This window comes from the organism of the source record quoted next, unplaced genomic scaffold (assembly GCF_019419815.1).
Source record: "Pyrus x bretschneideri cultivar Hongxiangsu unplaced genomic scaffold, Pyrus_bretschneideri_v1 Contig39, whole genome shotgun sequence".
NCBI lineage: Eukaryota > Viridiplantae > Streptophyta > Magnoliopsida > Rosales > Rosaceae > Pyrus > Pyrus x bretschneideri.
Window position 1 is genome coordinate 2,904,142 of NW_025999712.1, and position 22,411 is coordinate 2,926,552.

A 22,411-nucleotide genomic window follows, 5' to 3' on the forward strand; every position below is an offset into this window, starting at 1 on the left:
AGTCTCAACACTACTACAACAAATCACAACTAATTATAACAACTACCCTAAAACCTGTTCTGGTGTGATTGATGTCCAAAAGCAACCAATAAGCATGCATTACACCTTTCACTTCTCCCTAATATAACTTCTATAGGATAAACCATCATTTTTTGCTTTAGCTAATATAAGGGGCAGATCCGTGATGCACGTTTTTTGTGAGATCTACTTCGTAATGTATTTTAACGATCCAACTCATCTATCTTTTAGAACATCATTCATAGATCATTGAAAGGGTAAGGTTAATCATAATCATTATCAACAGTCACCGTCCTTGTTTCTAATATATATATAGCATGCGTATCCAATGTAGTATTAACAAGCAAAGATGCCAGCGCTTTGCTGCAAGTTTTGAAACCGTACCCACATTTTAAAACACCATCTCCAAATAATTTAGAAACCGATCAAAGCAGTTAAACCCAAATGGTAGAAATAAGTCTTCACTTTGCATGTATGTTCTGTTGAATTTACATTAAGAGATTACGTACAACTAAAATGGCAGCTTTCTAAGTACAAATCAGAGAGTAAATAAATTGTTCCCATCATCAATTTGCACCTGATTATACTAACTTTATATTAACAACCTATGTACAACAAAAATGATTCACATGCTTTACTTCTCAGGACTTAATTTCTTACTTCACATTCTTCTCTTGTCCTGCATTCGGAAACAGTTTGAAACTTCCTTTTAAAACTGTAAAGACAGAAATTTAATCAACTAAATACAAATATATTGAAACACTGAAAAGTAGAAACAATATTGAAACATAAAGAGTTCATGGAAAGATCAAACGGTGAACAAATCATGATTTTTTTATTTATTTAGAAAACATACTAACAAATAACTAAATGAGTACCGGCTGAAGTCCTCAAACCATTGTTGTAGAAATAAAGAGAAATATTTTAGAATAAAGTTGGGATAATTACGTAATGAAATAACTGATTGATTTGGAAGCCATTAAATCCACAATCTAGCCTCTTTTTCAACACCATATATCTCAAGCATACATGATTGATTAATAACAGACTCCATGCGATGTGCAAAACACTTTAAACGTTATTAGCATAGAGTTGATCAGCAATTACACAGTGGGTGGACAATCCTTGGTTTAACTAAAGACTTGGAGACGCTTACCTTGATTGAAATATTTTCCTTGCGCTTTTTCAAGATGTCTAGAAGCACCCGGGTCCAAAGTCTCTAAACTCAAACACCATAAAACACATCATTGAAAAAAAATCACAACTTAAAAATGGTTGAAAATTTAAAACTTGGTAAGCAAATCTAAGAGGGCTAACAAATTACCTGCACTTGCAGCAGAGACTGGCAAATCCGCTGAACCGCAAAGATCAGCCTTTCCTTCATTCGTGTGTATTGGATGTTCTGCACGAATGATTCCCGCAAACCTTGAACCCCATTGCCCCAAATTCAAACTCTCCAAAACCCTAAAAGCAAATAAAACAGAGCAATCAAACCTAAATATTTAAACCCCTTTTGACCAACACCCATAAATTAAAACATAAAACCCAGCATTAACCTGGTAATTTTTTTTTTTTTAATTTTTCTTCTCATTACTCATTTACAAAATATATTAAAATTCATATAAACTAATAAAACCCAAAATTTTTTTATGAACTTACAACAAACAATTTTTTTTTTTTTTTCTGCAACCAAGGAGCTAATTTTTAAGCCAGAGGTTCTGAATCCCAGATACAGAAAAACGTTTTGGGCAAAAGACCAGTAAAGTTATTGTAAGAAAGCCTCAGGTTTTGCAAGTTCGGAAACAAATCGAACACATCAGGCAACGACCCGTATAAATTCACATTACCTGCAGCGAAAGTGACCAAGCTGGAAGCTTCAGTGAGCTCCGAGGGGAAAACCCAAATGTCGAGATTGATGTTCTGGCTCATGCTCAAAATCTGCAAGCTCGAGAGGCCTGTGAAGTAGCCGGCGGGAATGGAGGTGAAGTTGTTCGCGTCGAGGTAGACTTCTTGAAGGGAGGTTGGCCAAAGAAGGAAAGGCGCCGCAAAGAGAGTTGCTCTGGAGAGAGAGAGAAAGTGGTGAGCTGAGAGAGAGAGAGTTGATAATAGAATGATTAACCCCTTTGCTACAATTGCAGAATCAAACAAGAAAATTATTATTACCATTTCAAAAATCTCATTTTACTTTAAATTTTCTATATAAGAAAGAAAAATATATTTTTAAAAAGTGTAAAATGAGATTTTTAAAGTACGAATAACACTTTCATCCAACAATAGCATCTATAACCTAATTTAAAATTTGTGGTTGACTTCAAAGAATGAACTACTTTATAACTGATCAGATTCTTTATGAATACTTCTTGAAGTGCTTACCGTTATCGAGGCCTTACGCTACAAAAAAAACATCCAAAGTAAAACTCTTTTACAGAATCTAACACTAACTTATCACAGCTCGATGATCACTCAGAACATTAAACGGAAAAAAAATAAAAAATAAAAATTTACCATTATAAATTATCATCCGTTTCATTTTCTTAAATCCACTGAAAAATGTAAAAAAATTAAAATGAAATTAAAAAAATGAACCTGATGGTCGCCGCTGCTGCTGTCGATGATGAGGAGGTCGAGATCATGTGGTAAACTTCCTGCCTTGCAAGTTGGGCGATTCGCGGGCCGAGGTGGGCTGTCAAGGACTTAGCTCAGGCTCAGCAACGTCAAAGCGCAAGAGCATAACTAATGCAAGTTAGAATGTACCAATCAAATAATGGGTTTAAGGATGCATTTCAGAACACTACATACCAAAAATGTCTATTCGAAGTTGAGCATAGATCGGAGAGAAGAAACCATCCACAAAGTGAATAAAACACCATGTGATATAGAAAGTGATCGCTATTGGAAATACGATCACACTGCAAAAGAGCAAAGAGTGAGCAGGTAATATGATATATATATATATATATGAGAGCAAAAAGCAGCCTCAAAGAAGGAGAACGAAGCTTTGATCTCATTAACTACTACATAATGGATGCATCAAAAAAAAAAAAAAAAAAAAAAAAAAATCCACCCATATATGACATTAGCCTAAAATTATATGAAATGGGCTCAGTCTAAAACTTGTAATAAGCTAAGTTGTACATTTCTTGAATTCATCTAGCAAAAGGCTAGTTCTTTGTCTTAGCTAACTTGTAATATACTTCTACTTTCAGAAAGAGAGAAAAATAGATTATAAATACATGCCAACAATCTAAGTTTAAGTTCCTATCACTACTAAAGCATTCCATCTTTCAACTCTAAATCTTAAGAATAATCTGAAATCCACCAACTTTAAAGATATTTGACCCTCCCCACAACATAGAATTGAAGGTTTACACAGAGTATCAAACAAAAAATAGTATTACATATGAACATGATTTGAACGAAATAGGAGTCAGAAGATAAAAATGCCCACCATCCTGTCATGAACTTTTTTGATACCCAACTTCTAACAACTTTGGAAAACGTCTGCACAGAGATAAAAAGAGATTAGAATGATTGTTACGAAGATTAAGAAAAAGGAGCGCAAACACTCAAAGCATTGGAAGACTTATGCCCCAACTTAGGCCACCAAAAAGTAACAAACTTTGACGCACTGTAACTGTTTCTTCTTCTCCTTCCGATTCATAGTGTATTATGCGTCTTGCCCAATTGTATTACGTTGAAAAGCTGGACTGGGCATTCATGTGGCTTCCCTTTCTCGGGCCAAAACCAAACAACAGCTTGCTGACCCTCTGCAATTAAAATACAACAAACAAAAAAAAATCAAAATAATAAGTTCAAATTTAAAATCTCATCTGGGTACGTTGGGTTTGATATTTTATCAAATGTTGTTTCTGAGTTGTGTTTATTTTCACAACGAATAATAATCCTTAATACCAGACCTAAATTTCTTGTTCGGATTTTATCTGATTTTTTATACCATATAACTTGCCAATTTCCATTGTGTTTGAGAAGATAAACTGCTTTTGTAAAGAACTTTAGAATTCTAAATTAGGATAAATTGCTTACCTTTAGCAAAATGGATTCTACTGCTATTCTTCACAGGCGACGATGAATGTTTAGGTGCCGCTGTTGGTTGGGATTGTGCTAGTTGTTGCACACGCGGCGTTGAGGTGGACCGATGGGTTGTCGTGGACGAAGAGAGCTCTGTGTTGTTGACTGGTTATGTGGCGCGATTCTGCGAATTCATGGATTTGGATGAATCAATGATGGCGGTGGTTTGGGAAAACTATTTGGAGAAACAATTTACAGTCTCACACGGTAGGGAAGCAACCAGAGAAAAAGGAAGAATCCAGAAATGAAATAAAAGACCAAAGACTAAAGCAGGGCTAAAGATGGAATTTCATTGTACAATAAACAATGACGACAAAAACAAAGAAGGGGTAAACATGAAATAACACTATAGAATAAACAGTGTTTTAGGCAATTTTTTCTTTTAGTGTATACTAGAAAAGCTGCCCGCACAATACTGCGGGGGTTTAAAAAACTATGTAGATAGTTTTAGATATATTTTTACATACATGTAAAAATATATTTACAACCTAAGTCTTCAATTTCTTTGTCATGGTGAAGTCCTCAGTATCTTCAAAACCCTGACTAAAAGGCACCAAAATACTGCTTACAGGGAACTTAGAAATATGAGGAAATTTGCAAATTAGCTAAACAATGCTCTTATTTATCCAATCAAAGCCAAATTGAAATGATGCAGAACTAACACTACAAAAGTCGTTAAAGAAACTAAACTATGGGTAGAATGTTTCTAAAATTTATATTTTATACAAAAATTAATCTTCTTAAAAAAGCAAAAAACACAAATTTGAAGGGAGAAAATATATAAAATTTGGGTAAAAGGTCACAAACACAAAAGTCATTTAATATGCATGAATTATATATGCCAAAAATTAGATGATGGTAGATGATATACTAACTGGAATCTTGAACTTCAAATATTATTTATATTCAGCAAACACAAATACAAAATGGCAAGTAAAAGAGTCTCTAATTTTTAATATAGCATACCAATTTAGTAAAAATATACTCCGGCATGGCCAGCTCAAAAGAAAGAGATTCCTCGACTCTCAATTTGTTATAGTGAAACAATTTCCTGCATATTTCCATATATCCCTTTGTCAATGTATCCATTATATCCATGAACTACATTAATTGATAACCATTGGATCGTCATTGTAAAGGACCAATGAATATTTGTTTCATGTATGTGTGTAGATATAGAGATCGACTAATCCAAAATTAAGACATGTATGAAATATTTGAGCTTTACCTGATTACTAAAGAAACAAATGGCTCAAAAATAGGATTTGAAATCAGGTATGAACTCATATTTGAACTTGAATTTGATCGATGCTTGCTACCTCTTCCTCTGAGCTCTAAGCTGGCAATTAAAGAAAATACTATAAATTTTGAGACATGCCATTCAAATTCTAAACAAAAGACTAAACTTTCAAACATGCAATCCGTTTGACGACAACAACAACAAAGCCTTTTCCCATTAAATGAGGTCGGCTGTAGAATAAACAGTGTTTTAGGCAATTTTCTCTTTTAGTGTGTATATATTTTTAATCTTTAATCTTTAATATTAGAAAGCCAGAAGTAAGTTTTGGTGTCTCAAGACTTCACCAAAAATAACTGGACACAAAAGCCCCTGAAAAAAAAAAATACAACTACCCATAAAAAAAAATACCCAGGGTATTTCCGTAAACACATATTTATTTTATTTTGTTTTAGATAATAACAGAAAACACAAAAAAAATAAAAAGTGGTGTCAAAACTGAAACCACACAAAAAAACTGCCACAAAAAACTGAAATCTACGGCATGAGAGGGGAGGATGAAAACGCACGACGCGATCGTGCTTTTCAATATAAAAAAAAAAAATTGATCGTGCTTCTCTACACCTAGAATCCACATACCAGTATTTAAAGAAGAAGGGTCGGCAGTACATGCCCCGTTTTGAAGATAGTAACTAATTACTCCATCAATTTTCTTGGTATTTCTTCATTCAATTTTTCTGTATGTATGTGTTTGTATATTTATTTAATTTTTATGTAATTTAATTTTGATTTTAGCATCAAGGGGAGGCTATGATGAAGGGACTGATAACTCTACAAGATGTCGAAATGGCTACTGCCGATGCTGATGGTTACTCCTCCTCTCAATCTCTCCGTTGAATTTGCTATTGCTATTGTATCTTTAATCGTGTACACCAAATTAAACAACGCATTGTTTCTGGCTAAAGCCTTGCAAGTATCTAAAACTGATTCAGTTTGTTTCTCTTGGACCGAATGCAAGACTTCTCATGACTTTTTTTTTCATGCAGAAGTTCGTTTCTTTTTTATTTGATAGCAGGTGGGATCTTAGATAGGATAAATGTCAAAGCAATGTGGAAGGAGATGACAGGTTAATTCAAAAGTTTTTTGTATCTCTTTAAATTAATAAGAGGTGTGCCTGATTATGTAAATGTGTAATTATCGTTGAATCGAATCATAATACAATCAGTTTAATAAATTTCTTATTTTTATTTTCTTCATCTTTCTTTTCTTTATCTCCTACTTATTTTTGCTTTCCAAGTTTATTGCTAGGTTAAATATTTGTACTAAATTATTTTATGCTGCATTTGGAAATATAAGTAGATTTTTTCAACGTGTGTACATATTACAAATTCAAAAGAAGAAGATGACGAGATTATTGAAATCAGTGGTCAGTGGGCATTCAAAAACTACATTTGATTTCTCCTTTTTTTTGGTAGTTTTTTGTTCATTTACTCGGTAAAGGGATGATATTAGGGATACCAGTGAGTGGAGATTCCTCTACAAAGAACCAGATAATCATCTCAGTTTGACTTAGAGGTTAGATTTTGGTTAACAATAGAATTTGGTGGTTTGCTTCTTAGTGTTGACTTAGAGGCATTGATTATTTTGCTTTGTCCGAATCAGGTATTTTGAATTTTATTTATCGCTAATACTGTTCAAGAATTTTGTTATTTTAAAAATTATGTGAAGAGGCTTATTGAAATATTGGATATTACATCCTAAACCAATGTAAATTCTTGAATCTTTAAGCAATTAAGCCCTGTGCAAAGCTATAGCATCTGCTTTGTCAGTACCCCTTTTCTTGCATCACTTTTCCACTTATCCTAACTTCTAAATGTCATCTTGATTTGCTATATTTTATGACAAAAATCAATTATCCATTTCTTGGCTTCGCACCTCGCAGGCTTCATAGGCTTCATAGGCTTACTCAATAGGTGATCAATTTATCAAAGTTGCAGAGTTTAATTATTTGGTTGTTTCTTTGTAATACCTCTTTAGAATAAATCCCCAACATATTCATCGATGCTCTCCCTCTTCATCGTAAAGAAGTGGTCAATTGCATTTTCTTGTACCATTTGGTTTCCATTGAAGCTTACAATTTATCACTTTGAATTAATCGTATCATGTTAATTGTCTTGCTTCCATTTTATAGTTGTAGAGATTGATAACTTCTATGCATTTGCAGGTAGTCGTGAAGAATGCAATTATAGAACAATATTATGAGATATTGCTAAATACCTTACAACTAAACTCAAGCATGTGGCCTATATTAGCAGTCCACTTGATTTAGTGATATATGAAAGGTCTTATTAACGTATCTGTATTTGTTTCACAAAATGAAAAATGTAGATATTGTATGTTAGTGATTTTCACAAACATTTAATTATTATTTTTTTGAAAAGTGATTTTCACGCACCAATTTTTTTTATCTTACCCAAAGTTTCTGGCACTTTCAAATCTTCTAAGTGAACATATCAAAAAATTCTTACATTATTTTTGTTGTTGATAATGATCGGTATCATTAATTCGGAAAAAAAAAAAAACTACGTATGTCGCATGTAGCGCGCCGTGATTAAAAATAAGTTTAAGCGCATGCAGAAATACTAGTATATATAATTTGCATAGTATGTAGCACTCTGAGAAAAATGACATGTACTACAACAACAACACAAGAACTACTAAGTTTTATTCCATTAAGTATATTTAACTGTATAAGTTTTAAAATGTCACTAAACCAATTTTATGACAAATTTTTCGTTGACCTCATGTAATCCATTTTTTACAATCTCTTTCCAAGTGTTCCTGCGTTCTCCTCTGCCCCATTTGAACTAACCCAAGAAACATAAATGATTTTTTGAAAAAAAAAACCCCAACAAGTAGAAAAAAAAGAGGCAAAATTCAAAACCCATTTCATTCAATTTTGTCCCACATTTTGATTTCGATGAGATTCGAATCAAAACCCAAATGGGGTTTCTGGGTCTGAATCAAAATCCTTGATTGAAGACAAAAAAAACGAAAAAAGGGAGATTTTTATGGAGAGAGGCCAACCTGCTGCGCCGAGCAGCTTAGAGATAAAGGCGGTGAGTCCACGGCGGAGCGACAACGTTGTGCACCCGGCGGGACAGCCTCCGGAGATGACGACGCCGCGGCGGTCGTTCAGCGACTACAGTCCGTTGAAAAGGTGGGTGTCATGGCTGGTGCCGTCGATCGTGGTGGCCAACATTGTGGACTTTGTGGTGACCATGTTCGTGAACGACTGCCCCAAGAACTCTGACACTTGCATTGGTCGGTTCCTCGGCCGCCTCTCCTTTCAGCCATTCATGGAAAACCACGTAAGCTTTCACTCTTTTATTTGTTGGGGTTTGGAGTTTTGGATTGAAATTTGTGTTTTGGGATTTATTGGGTATTTACATGTAGAAATTTGGAAAATTTTAGTTGTGGATTGTGGGGAAACACTGGAGTGGCGGTGAACCGATTTATGTAAATTGATCTCGTTTGTGTGTTTTTGGTGAAACTATGATGGAAGGGTTGGATAGTTGGATTGGTTTTGTTGTGAAATTAGAGTGGGATCAATCAAGGTTGAGACTTTTTTAGGGAAGAGTAAGATCTGGTTTGGTACGGTGATTTTGAAAAAAACTGGTATAAAAAAAAGTTGGGAGCTGTTTTTGTGTTTGGTAAACATTCAGCTTCAGTTGTTTTTCACAGTTTTTTGTGAAAAAAAAGCTAAAAACAAGAAGCTACAAAACCCAGCTTTGAAAAACCGGTTTATTTTCACATTTGTTTTATATAAAAGTTTACTAAACACTATAATACTCTTTTTTTTTTTTTTTTTTTTTTTTTTTTTTTTTTTTTTTTCCAAAAGCACTTTTACAAAAAAGTTTACCAAACACTTTATTGATTTATTTTACAGTTGTTTATTCTTAGAGCACAGCAGAAGAAGCTTTTTTTCAAAGTATAGTAATAGCAAACCAGCCCTAATTGTGAAAGTTATGTTTTTACCATTTTTTGGAAAATTTTATGACATGGTGGATTTAGAATTTTGGTTATATTACATATATTTGTAAAGAAAATAGTTGAACTGCATGAAGCTTGATGTAATTCTGCTTTTAATCAATGTTGGACTTGGGAACCCTAGTGAATGTAGAGGCGAATCTACGATTAGTTGAGAAACTTAAAGGAGCTTGACGGGGAATGAGGGTTTATGTATTTAGTGACATTCAGGCAATGCTTGATGTCTATTTGATGTCGGCATATCGGAAATGCTTGAACAAAGAAGAAAGGTGCTTGAAGAGCTGCAAGTAGTGAACTGCTTGGCTTGATTAGATTGCTTTGTTAACCAAAATGTCCCCTGTAATATGTTACAGGGTTAAAGTTTTACAGTAGTGTTCTTTAGCGATTTAGTTTCAAAATTTTCGTTCGACTTTCCTTGCCCTGTGAGGTCAATGGTAGAATGATTATGGAAAAATGAAATTGTTTGTCCTAATATCTCTGGTAAGAGCGGGTATGCGTCCTTCAAGGACTTGTTTGTCATTCTTTAAAGCTGTTTAATGTGCTCGTTTCAGTATGTATAACTGCTAAAAGTCTATAACTGCTAAATGTAGCACTACAAGGGCGAGGGAGCTATCATCTGTATGGAAATAAGAGCTATAGACATGCCCCATAAGGGTCAATAGGTCTCAGCTGCACATCTAAGTATCTAACTTGTTTCTCATGTGTTTTCATCCTGAAGGTTAGAAAAGATGGGTGCTCTAGACATGCAGAGAGTGGTTTATCGACACCAGGGATGGCGGCTGATCTCATGTATGTGGTTACATGCTGGAGTTTTCCACGTGCTTGCCAATATGCTGAGTCTTGTATTCATTGGAATTCGGCTTAAGCAAGAATTTGGTTTTGGTATGCATCTGGATTTTTAGCTTCATGTATGTTATCATGCATGCATAGCCACATCCATAAATGTTTGTAGTAAAAGATAAAGCACACGACATAAATTGTAGAATAAATTAGTTACCAAGTGCAAAACTTCTTTCATAAATCTAGAAGAGAAACACTTTCCGGATGGTTTCAGCTACTTGCGATTAATCTACAGAGGATTTCTATGCATTTGTTTATTGAATTGTGATCCTAGAGTAGTGGTCATGTAGTGCTGGTTGCAGAATAACTTTCACCAGTATGTTGCTAGGTTTGACGGAAACAAGAGGACGTTTTATTCAGCGGTGAGCAAAGAAAAGAGTTCATACACCGAAGATGGGGTTCAAACTTTAGTTTTAGACATAAAATTTAATTTTATAGAATAAAATTCCTTGAAACAGAAGGTGAGAGATTATTTCAGTTTTCCATCACATCTGTGGGAACAAGGATTGTTTTGGATATCCTGTACATGTAGACGTAGCACCTCATTTTGAAATGTTTCGAGATGCCGTCTATTCAAAAAGATTGAAAAAATAATAGTTTGATGCTGATCTACATCTGTACATCATGTACAGTCGTTTTGATGAACGGTTTTAACTAATTGGTTTGAAATTCTAATGTTTTTCTGATTTGTTCTTCTGCAGTTCGAATTGGTTTCTTATGTCTGGTTTTGGTGGGAGTTTGCTTTCAGCTCTTTTTATTCAATATGGTATTTCTGTTGGTGCTTCTGGTGCACTTTTTGGTTTACTCGGAAGCATGCTTTCAGAGCTAGTATCAAATTGGACAATGTATGTAAATAAGGTAAATAAAATTTCTGTATACTCAACGATGCACCTCTTTAATAGTATGTGCACGACCCCTTGATCTTACAGTTTCAGATTTCTATCCGCAGTTAGCAGCATTGCTTACTCTCCTTTTCATCATCATAATAAACTTAGCAGTGGGAATTCTACCACACGTGGACAACTTTGCTCATATTGGCGGATTTGTCTCCGGATTTCTTCTTGGATTTTTTATTTTTTATTTTTGATCCGCCCCCAGTTTAAATGGCTTACCCAACGGAATGCTCCCCCTGGATGTGTTACTACTCCAGTTAAATTGAAACACAAGACGTATCAATATGTCTCATGGGTCCTCTCTTTGATACTATTAATTGTTGGGTGAGCTCCTCCTCGATCTCTGAGATTTAATTGTTTGACTTCATGAACCTAATCGATTCCGTGCATGAGAATCTGGTAGGCACAGTTGACGCGTGCACATTTTTTTTGATCAAATCAGAGAACTTGATTTACTGTAGATATGTAGATATCATGCGTCCTGCAATATGTCTTCATTATTGTCATTGCGAATAGTCTCTGTATCTGCTTGTTTCTGATCAGAATGGTTTGGAGAAGGCATTGTGTTATTGTTATCGCTGTTCTCTGTGTAGTACTAATTGGTCACTTTGTTGATAGCGACTTCTACTTTGTTGTTTTGGGTTTTATGTGCTGGCAGGTTGTTGTTTTGTTATTGGAAATAAAAGTTCATTTTCCTCGTATCTATGTAGTATCAGAATATGCAGACATTTTCTAACAGTCATCATGTTTTTCACAGGTATACTCTTGACCTGGTTACTCTTTTTTGAGGGGTCAATCTAAACAGTCAGTGTTCTTGGTGTCATTATTTGAGCAGTGTCCCTACGTCAAAATGGAATTGTAAGTCACAAAATATTTATTGTTTGGTAAATTAACTTCCGCCTTAATATTTGATAGATAGATTGCTTATTAATACGATCATGGTTGCATTCAGTCGTTCTAGTTTGGCATGCCGTTTAATCTAATGCCTTCAAGAAACGTAATTTAAGAAATGACTCACGAAATTCTGAGTCAGGAAATTGCTTCTACAATGTACTTTGCTAGTACTATAAATTGGTTTTGTACTGACATATTGTTCTTATATGAATGTGAGGCTTTGAGAAATATCAAGCATTGAAATCTCGTCAAGATTATAACTGCATGTTCAAGTTTTGATTCTCTTGGTAACGATTTCAAGGCTTTGGTGTATGAGTACATGGAAAAAGGAAGCTTAGAGAAGTGGCTGCAACCACCGACTGATATTGAGGAAGCAAGAGAGGCACCCAAGAGTTTAAATCTTTTGCAAAGGCTCAGCATTTCCATAGATGTTGCTTGTGCTCTCGATTAGTCGATTATCTTCATAATCACTCCGAAACACCGACAGTTCATTGTGATCTGAAACCAAGTGCTGTTCTTTTGGACAACATGTCGACTGGACATGTTTCTGACTTTGACTAGCAAGGTTCTCACAACTGACCAGTATAAAAGCTTCAACAAATCAGACAAGTTCCGCTGGAATAACAGGAACGATTGGTTATGTGGTTTTAGGTAAATATTCACATCCTCTCCACAATATCCTTTTTTTTTTTTTTTTTTTTTTAATTTTTTAACTTTGCATAATTCAACTATTTTGTTCTCAGTTTGCTAACAATATTTTCTGATGTTTGAATGGCAGAGTATGGTATGGGAAGTGAGGCGGTAATAACTAACTGGATATGTCTACAGTTTTGAAATTCTCTTGCAGGAGATGTTTACAAGGAAGAGACCCACTGACAACGTGTTTAATGGGGACTTAGACCTTCATGTTACAATTTTCAATCAGTGCACTCGAGTCTTGAGTCCCCATGAAGTTTAAAAATTAAGAAAGCTTGATCTCACTAGTAACTGTTACAATTTTTAGAAAGGTTGCATCCACAACAAGCTTTCTTGCAGTGGTACTTTAGGGGAACTATGAGAAAATCAGCAATCTCACAGTCCAGCCCCCCAAAAATGTAGACTTCAAAATTTCCATTCATAGCTAGGGTCGCCTAGCAAGATAACTTTCATATTGACATCAACGTGACGTATGATATAGCCAAAATATAGTATTCCATGTATTTGTTTTTTTCATTTTGGATGGTTGCCAAAAGTCTTGGTCCTTGGCGTACCGAAAGTGCCTGACAATGGGTCCCAGTAGTGGAAGTAAGCTAGTGAAGTCATCTTAAAAAACTAGCCGAAGTTGTTATCATTTACTTGGACTTATTCCTTTTCATATTTGAATATCAAGAACCAGAAACTGTGGTGTAAGTTCCTCGTATGGTCCTATCCTTCTATAAATTTCCTTGTCAAGCAACAAATGGAACTCACCAAATTCACAACTCAACACCCATCTCTCTATTTCTGTCTGCTTCTCTCTCTACTTATATAGTTAACCAGATCAGGAATGGGGGTTTTGGTTTTCAAATTGATCTTAATATACTTGCTTTTCAGTGCAGTGTTCGTTTGCTGTAGGAGCTCCCTGCAATCGGGACTCCGAGAGAATGCGACGGATAGGCTGGCGCTGCTTGCCATCAAAGCTCAAATAAAGCAAGATCTCCATAATTACAACGTGATGAGCTCCTGGAACGAATCCACGCACTTTTGGATGTGGCATGGTGTCACGTGCAGTCGACGACATCGCCAAAGGGTCACTAAGCTGGACCTGCAATCTCAAAATCTGGTAGGGAAACTATCCCCAAACATAGGAAATCTAAGTTTTCTAAGGGAGCTGTGGCTGCAAAGCAACAGCTTCAGTCATGATATTCCTCCACAAATTGGGAATTTGCGTAGATTGCGGGTATTGCAATTAGGCGCTAACTCGTTTAGTGGCAGTATTCCACACAATATATCATATTGCTTTGACCTTATCCATGTGAATTTCTCTGGCAACAAGTTGGTGGGTAAAATTCCTTCAGAAATTGGATTGCTGTCGAAACTGCAAATTTTTTTATCATACAATAATAATGTAACGGGACAGGTCCCTCCTTCCTTGGGGAACCTGTCGTCTCTCCAGGTACTAAGTCTTAATGGTAATAACTTGATGGGAGACATCCCCAGTTCTCTTGGCCAATTGAAAAAATTAACCTTCTTGGGATTGGGGTTAAATCAGTTGTCGGGTAGCATCCCTTCCTCCGTTTATAACCTCTCTTTGCTTGATATATTTTTCGTGTCAAATAACCAAATTCAAGGGAGTATTCCATCAGATATTAGCAAAAGTCTTCCTAATCTCGGAGTCTTCAGCGTCGCCTCAAACCAACTTACTGGGTCCATTCCTCCCTCAATATCCAATGTCACAAGTTTTATTTCATTTCAAGTTGGGGGTAACAACCTAATCGGACAGGTACCGAATCTCCAAAAGCTTCGCAACCTCCTGTATTTCAGCATTCAACTTAATAATCTTGGAAGCGGTAGAGATGGCGACTTAAGTTTTCTCTCGGACTTGACCAATGCCACCCAGTTACAAAGGTTGATTATTAGCAACAACAATTTGGGAGGGACATTGCCCATGTCAATATCCAATCTCTCAACCAAACTTGAAATGTTTTGGGTTCAAAATAACCAAATATATGGAAGCATCCCATCTGGGATAGGGAATCTGGTGAGCTTGGAATTGTTGTGCTTGGGAAATAATAGCTTCACAGGTAACATCCCCTCTGACATGGGTAAGCTTTCAAACCTTGGAGCATTAGAAATTTTCATGAACAAATTATCAGGAAATATTCCGTCTTCCTTAAGAAATTTAACCAAGTTATTCCATCTTATGTTGCATGGAAATTATCTTGAGGGCAGCATTCCTTCAGGTCTGGGGGAATGCCATGGGTTGCAATTGTTGTATCTTTCTGATAACCGTCTTAATGGCACAATACCCAAACAAGTTTTTAGACTCCCCTCCTTATCGATTTCTTTGGACTTGTCTAATAACCTCTTCACAGGTTCCCTTCCCCCGGAGGTTGGGAATTTCCGTAGTCTAAGTGAACTGTATCTTTCTAATAACATGTTTTCTGGAGAACTCCCCAGTAGCCTTGGTGGTTGTGAGAGTTTAGAAGTCCTGCATTTGCAAGGAAACTTCTTCAACGGGTCCATTCCTTTGTCTTTGAGTTCAGTGAGAGGGGTTCGAGATCTAGACCTTTCTCGCAATAATTTTTCAGGTGAAATTCCACATTTTTTGGAAGGCTTTAGAATCCTGAATAATCTGAACTTATCATTCAATCAATTTTGGGGAGTGGTACCAACTGGAGGTGTTTTCAAAAATGCTAGTGCTATTTCAGTTGTTGGCAACATTAATCTGTGTAGCCCTGTTGCTAATTTAAAGCTTCGCAAGTGCAAGTCTAAAGAGACCAAGAAACGAAGATTGTCTCCTAGCTTGAAACTAATACTCCCTTTAGTATTTGGGCTTACTCTTCTAGGAATGGCCATGGTGTTCTCCTATTTCTTTCTTTGCTCGTCAAGGAAGAAAAGGAAAGAAATTTCATTGAGCACTTTGGGGAACACTATTTTGCAAGTGTCATATGCTGCTCTACTCAAAGCTACTGACGGGTTCTCAGAGGCTAATTTAATTGGTGCTGGTAGTTTTGGGTATGTGTACAAAGGAGTTCTTCATGACGATGATAAAGCTCAACTTGTTGCCGTAAAGGTGTTTAACTTGTTACGCCATGGAGCTTCGAGGAGTTTCATAGCCGAATGTGAAGCTTTGAGAAATATTAGGCACCGAAATCTCGTCAAGATTATGACCGTGTGTTCAAGTGTTGATTTTCATGGTCATGATTTCAAGGCTCTAGTTTATGAGTTCATGGACAATGGGAGCTTAGAGGAGTGGCTGCATCCACCTACTGGAACTGAAGAGTTAAGAGATCATGTACCCAAGAAGTTAAGTCTTCTTCAGAGGCTAGAAATTGCCATTGGTGTTGCTTGTGCACTGGATTATCTTCATAATCATTGTGAAACGCCAATAGTTCATTGTGATCTCAAGCCAAGCAACGTTCTCTTGGACAAGGAATTGACTGGCCATGTTTCTGACTTTGGATTAGCAAGGTTTCTCTCACAAGTAACGAGTAATGTTTCAACAATTCAGAATCAAACAAGTTCCGTTGGAATAAGAGGAACGGTTGGTTATGCAGCTCCAGGTATATATATGTTAGATATATACTTCATTATATTTCCTTTTTTATTTTGGAGTATTTAATTTACAAAATTCAAAAATGTGATGTTTGAATTGTAGAGTATGGCATAGGGAGTGAGGTGTCAACGAATGGTGATGTCTACAGCTTTGGCATTCTCTTGTTGGAGATGTTTACAGGGAAGAGACCCACTGACAACATGTTTGGTGATAGCTTGAACCTTCATAATTTTGTCAAGATGGCTCTCCCCGAGCGAGTTACTGAGATTGCAGAAGCACCACTTCTTCAAGGAGACACGAACAAGAATCTGAATCAATGCAGTGCGAGAATTCATAGAGTTGAGGTGTGCTTGAATTCAATATTTAGAATTGGAATTGCTTGTTCTGCTGAATCTGCAACAGATCGACTAAAGAATATCAATGATGCTGCATCTGAGCTTCATTCCATTAGGAATACTTTTCTTGGATAGAAACTCTTTTTTATGTGCTTTTGTGATAGAGAAATTTCGTGTGTTACCTGTGAAGTCTAGCTTTTATGTTACCACAGTAGATATGGAAGTTTGCAACATAAATAATCACCAATGAGGTTCATTGTGTGAAGAGTGTATTACTACTTCTTGTACTTGGTATTTTTGTGTAATATTCACATATATTAAAATCTAGTACGTATCATGAAATTGTTGAATATACACATCGACAGATTCCAAATTTTCGAAAGATTCATAATCTCAAGACCCTCAACTTACATTCAACAAAATCATCTTGGAAGCCGTAAAGGTGGTGATTTGAGTTTTCTATCAGACTTGACCATTATCAGTGTAAGGTGTTTTTGAAAATCAGAGTGCTATTTCAATTGTTGACAACACTAGATTCTGCAAGGGAATTCCTAATCTCAAGCTGCCCAATTGCAAGTCTAAAGAGCTCCAAGAAAAGAAGATTAGCTCATAGCTTGAAATTAATAATCCCTTTTAGTATTCGGACTTGCTCTACTTGTAAGTGTCATATGCTACTTTCTCAAAAGCCACTGATCGGTTTTCTTCAGTTAATTTGACTGGTGTTGATAGTTTCGAGTTTGTATGAAGGTGTTTAACACGTTAAGTCATGAAGCATCAAAGAGTTTCATAGCCGAATATGAGGCTTTGAGAAATATCAAGCATCAAAATCTCGTCAAGGTCATATCTGCATGTTTTCACGGTGATGATTTCAAGGCTCTAGTTTATGAGTTGATGCACACCAAAGGATATCTAAAAAAATATCTAAAAAAACTATACAATTCACACTTAAACAAAAATATGAGCTGATATTACAAATAGATAATCACATGTGATGCGATGAAAGTGATTGAAAATGAAAAGGGATCATCTCTGGCTCCATTCCACCAAATCTACCAAGTTCAGGAACTGGGCCATTGAAATTTAATCCAACGGCTACAAACAAGAGCTCATTTTAAAAGTTATAATAGATTGGATCAAATTTCAAATACGGGGAATCCGACTGGTGGATTTTTTTGGAAGGATCCGGAGTCCTTTCCGTTGAAAATCTCATCGCGTCTCCTTTCAGCCCTTCAATTAATGGAATTGGATCCCATCAGGATATCCCCACATCTTAGCCATTTATTATGTATCGTGCAGTTAGAAATTATTTGATTTTTTTTATTTAAAATTAAACATAAATTGTATCTGACGAAAATTGACCGCATGATGTACGATAAACGGTTAAGATGTGGGGATCCCTAAAGTGGATCTGGAGAGGATCCTCTTCCATATTTAATTATATATATATATAATATTCTAATCACTAACTTTTATCTTTAATATGTTTCATTTTGTTTGTAACTTAACTTGAAGTCTTTAACTTATATTTGATTTTATAATCCTAATTTTTATTTTTAATCCTTGATGCATGGTTTAACTTATTAAATGTGTGAAATAATAATAAATGATGGATCTTGATTAGAGGTTATAGGTATATTAGATTATTTCAAAAATTAAAGATGATATTAAGTTTTATCTTAATATGTTGGCTACTAGCAGGCTAGCAGCCATCTACCAAGTGTACTTGCAACATGGTGTCGGTTTGAACTCCGTCGACTCTCTAATCCAACATCTAATCTAATAAATATATAGTTTGACAAAAAAAAAAAAAAAATGGTGGCCACTAGCCCATACCAAATTGGTACAAAACCATTACCGTATATGGCCACCAAATTTTATAGCATACCGAAATTTGGCATATTGAAAATTTGGAATGACAAGGGTACTAAATTTTGCCATAGCAAAAATTTGGTATGGTAAATAGTATGGTAACCGTACCAAACCTACTCCTTATAAATTATATTAAGTTTTAGCGTAATATGTTGGCTACTAGTGGCCTCTACCATAGTGTACTTGCACCACGACGTTGGTTTGAATTCTGTCGGCTCCTCAATTCAACATCTAATCTAATAAATATATCGTTTGACAAAAAAAAAAAAAATGTTAGCCACTAGCCCATACCAAATTGATATAATACCATTATCGTATATGGCCACCAAATTTTATAGCATACCGAAATTCGGCATATTGAAAATTTGGTGTGATAAGGGTACTAAATTTTGCCATACCAAAAATTTGATATGGTAAATAGTATGGTTACCGTACCAAACCTACTCCTTAGAAATTATATTAAAAACAAGTGATGGAATCCAACCTCTTTTTGCCTAGCTTCACGATAAATCCACCTCCACCTGGTTTATGTTCTAAGGTTGTGTTACTATATTCGTAAAACGTAAAGAAATAAATAGACATAGTATTTTTACTTGAATGGAAAATATGAAACTATAATTTACCTTAATTTTTTCAAGAATGAATAATTCCACTCGACGAGATTATCAATTTGTTTTTTTTCGAGAATGAATAATTCCACTCGATGAGATTATCAATCTGCTGCGTCACCAGCACATAAAAAATTTGAAAGATTTGGTAGGTTTCCAAATGTGACCTAAAGACCAAGCAACCATATTTTTCTAGACTTTGGTTTGGTCCTTGTTAGGCCATGTATGTGTTTTTTATTGTTGCTCACTCGATGGGTCACTCTCTTGAACTGGGACACATCATTCTCCTTGTATCCACCACGTACTCTTCACCATGAAAGTAACCTCATGTAAGAATAATTTTTTGGTTTGAGTAGGAGTTTCTACTCTAAATTACTCGTTGTCAATTCATCAAACTTCGTGTTTATGATGAAAATTTTTATATCAAAAATCACTCTAAAAGATCGTCTTTGCAAAAAATTAATTTAAATTAAGGTCGTTTTAGTTATCAAACTATATAAAAATAGATGAACAAAATTGATAAAAGTATTACAAACCGTCTATGTATTTGCTACAATTGATTAACTAAACGACTTTGATTTTAATTTAATTTTTACAGATATGATCTTTATAGTGTGATTAATAATATAAACATTTTTGATCTTAAGCACAAAAGTCTGTAATTTGAACACAAAGAATTCTGAGTAAGTATTCTTAGTCATGCTTGACTAGCTAAGCATTGTTCCTCATGTAAATAGGTGATCCGTCATTTTCAACCAACATATTATTATGCCCTTAATCAAGGCTGAAAACAACCTTTTATTCGTTTGGACGTCAAATCTTTAGGGTACCATTAGAACTTTCTTTTAACAATTTTTGAGTGTGAAAGTCATTGCCTTTCCTTGAATTGATTTCCTTCTAAATATTTGTTGGACCTATTTTCACACGCTCAGCCCATATACTTGTTTAGACCCATTTTCACACCATCGAACCATGTAATATAGGCCATTTAATGAAGGGAAAATCAAGAGGGTTATTGACAATTCTTATAATCTTGGGTTTTTATTTTATTTTATTTTATATTTTTTTAATGAAAAAAAAGAAGGATGCTAATGTGATATGCAACTTTATAATGCATGGAAGAGTCTAGTATGGAGACGTGTAGTGTAGCGTAGATGTTTTGAGAAGTTCTTTTGGACTTTGCTTTCTAATTCATTGGCTCACAAATCTCTGTACGCTGAAGTTGTGGGAAGACATGCACGCATTCATTGATGTCGCGGTTATTAAGTTCCATCAGGATAATCGGAAAAGAAAATGTAAAATAAACTTACGAAAATATTGTTTACGAAAGATTCACTCACGTGTTAATACATATAACAGTTGTTCATTCTTACGCCACAACATAATTATCTTTTTTTTTTAATTAAAAAAAACACAAAATTACCAAAGTAGCCAAAGTTCTCTTATTGAAATCACTCGACCTAGATTTTATTCACCATCTGTGGTAGTTAGCACTAGCGCCACCTACAAGTGCTATATTTGGATAATGACACATTTGTATGTGCTATTTCGAATTCATGGTTCTGGGAGAGGGAAGCCATTGACACTCATTCCCCCATCAATGCCAATACTCTGCCCAGTTACGTAAGAAGCTGCTGGGAGGCATAGAAAGGACACCACAGCTGCAACCTCTTCTGGCTCTCCAGGACGTCCTAAAGTGGTTCGGGCGTTGATCGCATTCGAAAATTTCTCCACACTGAGAAACTGTAGAGAAAACAAAGATAAGCTTATATGTGTAATGCATTAGGTCAACCAAAGTTGCTCATCAAATTTTATAATCTAGTAATGCATAGATGTCAGCATCTCACTTGCCTCAATTTGAACGAATAAGATGAGCATCTTTTTTTTTTAGGAGATGACTTCTTTAGATTTGATTTTGATTTTGGTATTTTGATAATTAGGTGCATTACTATGATTATACACACGCTACATATATGATTACATCAATGCTCTATGTGCTATTCAGTCACACAAAATTGAACACTTTGTTGTGCATTATAACATTGTATGTAGGACTTATCTATATTAAAATGCGTGAGCACCGCTCTTATATAGTATACTTATCTGGAAGAACTAACCTTTCTAAATAATGTACATACCTACCGAAGTAGCAAAACTTATAAAAAGGGAAAAAAACTTAAAAGTTGTTAAAATTGCAAGCATATGAAGACTATGAGTTTAGAGATCTCACAGGTGCGGAGAGGGGTGTTCGAATGAACCAAGGTGCTACACTATTGACCCTTATGTTATCTTTTCCCCACTCAGAAGCCAAAGATCTTGCCAACGAAATTATTGCTCCTGAATATAAATTATGAGAGAAGAGTCACAAGCTTTCATAACACAATGACGTTTAAAAATGAAATTACATAAATGAAAAACGAAAATTTATCCATCATATTATTGTCAGAAACCTCCTCGTCTCGATTGATACCATGTTAAACCAGTATTGATTGAAGATCTTTGATGTATGTAAGGATGAACAGTTTCTAGATAGAGAGAGAGAAGAGAGAAGAGATAAATGTGTATCTTATTTCTTAATGACCAAGTAATACAAGCTACAATACTATTTATGCACAACAATCTTAACTACCTAACAAACATACCTTCTAATCTTATGACAAGTGTAACAATCCTACATTCACTAACTCATACACTTTAACACAATGGTCATAATTAAAGCAGGTTACTGGTGTTCAAGGTGACTGCAAAATTTTAATTGATCGACATACCGCAGCATACGTATATTAGCAAACACATCGATATGCTTATTTAAGTCTATCAGTATGATCATGCCATGCTTATTGTGTTTGGTTTAGTAAAGTTGAAACTAATACGAATGACGAAAAGGCTAACAAACGGAAGAATACATTGGCTATATATAAACAAATATAATATTATCAACTGAAGAAAAAGATTGGCATGACGACTAAAAAACTACAATGTGATTGACTCATTAATAATAATGAATACAAGCACTACTATCTAAAGTGAAAACTAAGGCAAAACCATAATCTTTAACGGACAAGAAATCTTATCCTTGACTCACAAAAAAACCATAAATAATAATAAAATAAATAACTAATTTCCAACAAGTAATTTTCCTCAATTTTCACTACCTAGATTACAGTTTATATGTATGGTCTAATGGCTAGTTTGATATTACTGCACTTTAAAAAAAATATGTTTCTGTTGTGCTGAGAATAAATAGCTATAAAATAAAGTTGTTGAGTGTTTGGTAAATTTTTTTATTTTTTTGTAAAATTGCTTTTAACAAGCAAAAGTATCTGAGTGTTTGATAAAAT

General features: G+C 35.0%; 2 protein-coding genes and 1 pseudogene across 21 annotated transcripts; 2 read left to right on the plus strand and 1 right to left on the minus strand.

The window, feature by feature from the left end:
• Positions 1–463: 463 nt before the first annotated feature.
• Positions 464–4,338, minus strand: LOC103964712 (receptor like protein 22). 12 transcript variants are annotated; one of them, XR_007250917.1, is made up of 9 exons: positions 4,063–4,334; positions 3,648–3,785; positions 3,467–3,519; positions 2,818–2,927; positions 2,605–2,751; positions 1,866–2,077; positions 1,343–1,482; positions 1,175–1,237; positions 464–697 (listed from the first exon to the last, which is right to left on the minus strand). XR_007250917.1 is itself a non-coding variant. In XM_048564312.1 (6 exons), exons 3-6 carry the CDS (start codon positions 3,475–3,477, stop codon positions 1,723–1,725), a joined length of 573 nt encoding a protein of 190 aa, XP_048420269.1. In that variant the 5' UTR covers positions 3,478–3,519; positions 3,614–3,785; positions 4,063–4,338; the 3' UTR covers positions 1,528–1,722. The 12 variants fall into 12 exon arrangements, 2 of the variants coding, with proteins under 2 accessions (XP_048420269.1, XP_048420268.1); XR_007250919.1 differs by having other exon boundaries at positions 2,605–2,927; XR_007250924.1 differs by lacking the exon at positions 2,818–2,927 and having other exon boundaries at positions 3,614–3,785.
• A 3,705-nt stretch (positions 4,339–8,043) lies between these two features.
• On the plus strand, positions 8,044–9,068 carry LOC108865353 (annotated as a pseudogene).
• Positions 9,069–10,935: 1,867 nt separating this feature from the next.
• On the plus strand, positions 10,936–16,945 carry LOC103964711 (probable LRR receptor-like serine/threonine-protein kinase At3g47570). Of its 9 annotated transcripts, none has more exons than XM_048564723.1 (6): positions 10,936–11,092; positions 11,170–11,451; positions 11,885–12,011; positions 12,239–12,672; positions 13,594–16,265; positions 16,361–16,945. In XM_048564723.1, the coding sequence occupies exons 4-6, from the start codon at positions 12,563–12,565 to the stop codon at positions 16,726–16,728; spliced, it is 3,150 nt and encodes a 1,049-aa protein (XP_048420680.1). In that variant the 5' UTR covers positions 10,936–11,092; positions 11,170–11,451; positions 11,885–12,011; positions 12,239–12,562; the 3' UTR covers positions 16,729–16,945. The 9 variants fall into 9 exon arrangements, with proteins under 9 accessions (XP_048420680.1, XP_048420681.1, XP_048420685.1 ...); XM_048564724.1 differs by having other exon boundaries at positions 11,184–11,451; XM_048564728.1 differs by having other exon boundaries at positions 11,333–11,451.
• Positions 16,946–22,411: the final 5,466 nt, after the last annotated feature.

Bases quoted from the DNA above. Each gene is read 5' to 3' on its own strand.
- LOC103964712 (XM_048564312.1), bottom strand. The intron at 2,702-2,817 runs GTATGTAGTGTT...AGTCCTTGACAG, and splicing joins ACTTCGAATAGACATTTTTG to CCCACCTCGGCCCGCGAATC. The intron at 2,078-2,604 runs GTTCATTTTTTT...CTCTCTCTCCAG, and splicing joins GCAGCAGCGGCGACCATCAG to AGCAACTCTCTTTGCGGCGC.
- LOC103964711 (XM_048564723.1), top strand. From the start codon at position 12,563: ATGTTTCTGACTTTGACTAGCAAGGTTCTCACAACTGACCAGTATAAA. The intron at 12,673-13,593 runs GTAAATATTCAC...CTTGCTTTTCAG, and splicing joins GATTGGTTATGTGGTTTTAG to TGCAGTGTTCGTTTGCTGTA. The intron at 16,266-16,360 runs GTATATATATGT...TTTGAATTGTAG, and splicing joins GGTTGGTTATGCAGCTCCAG to AGTATGGCATAGGGAGTGAG.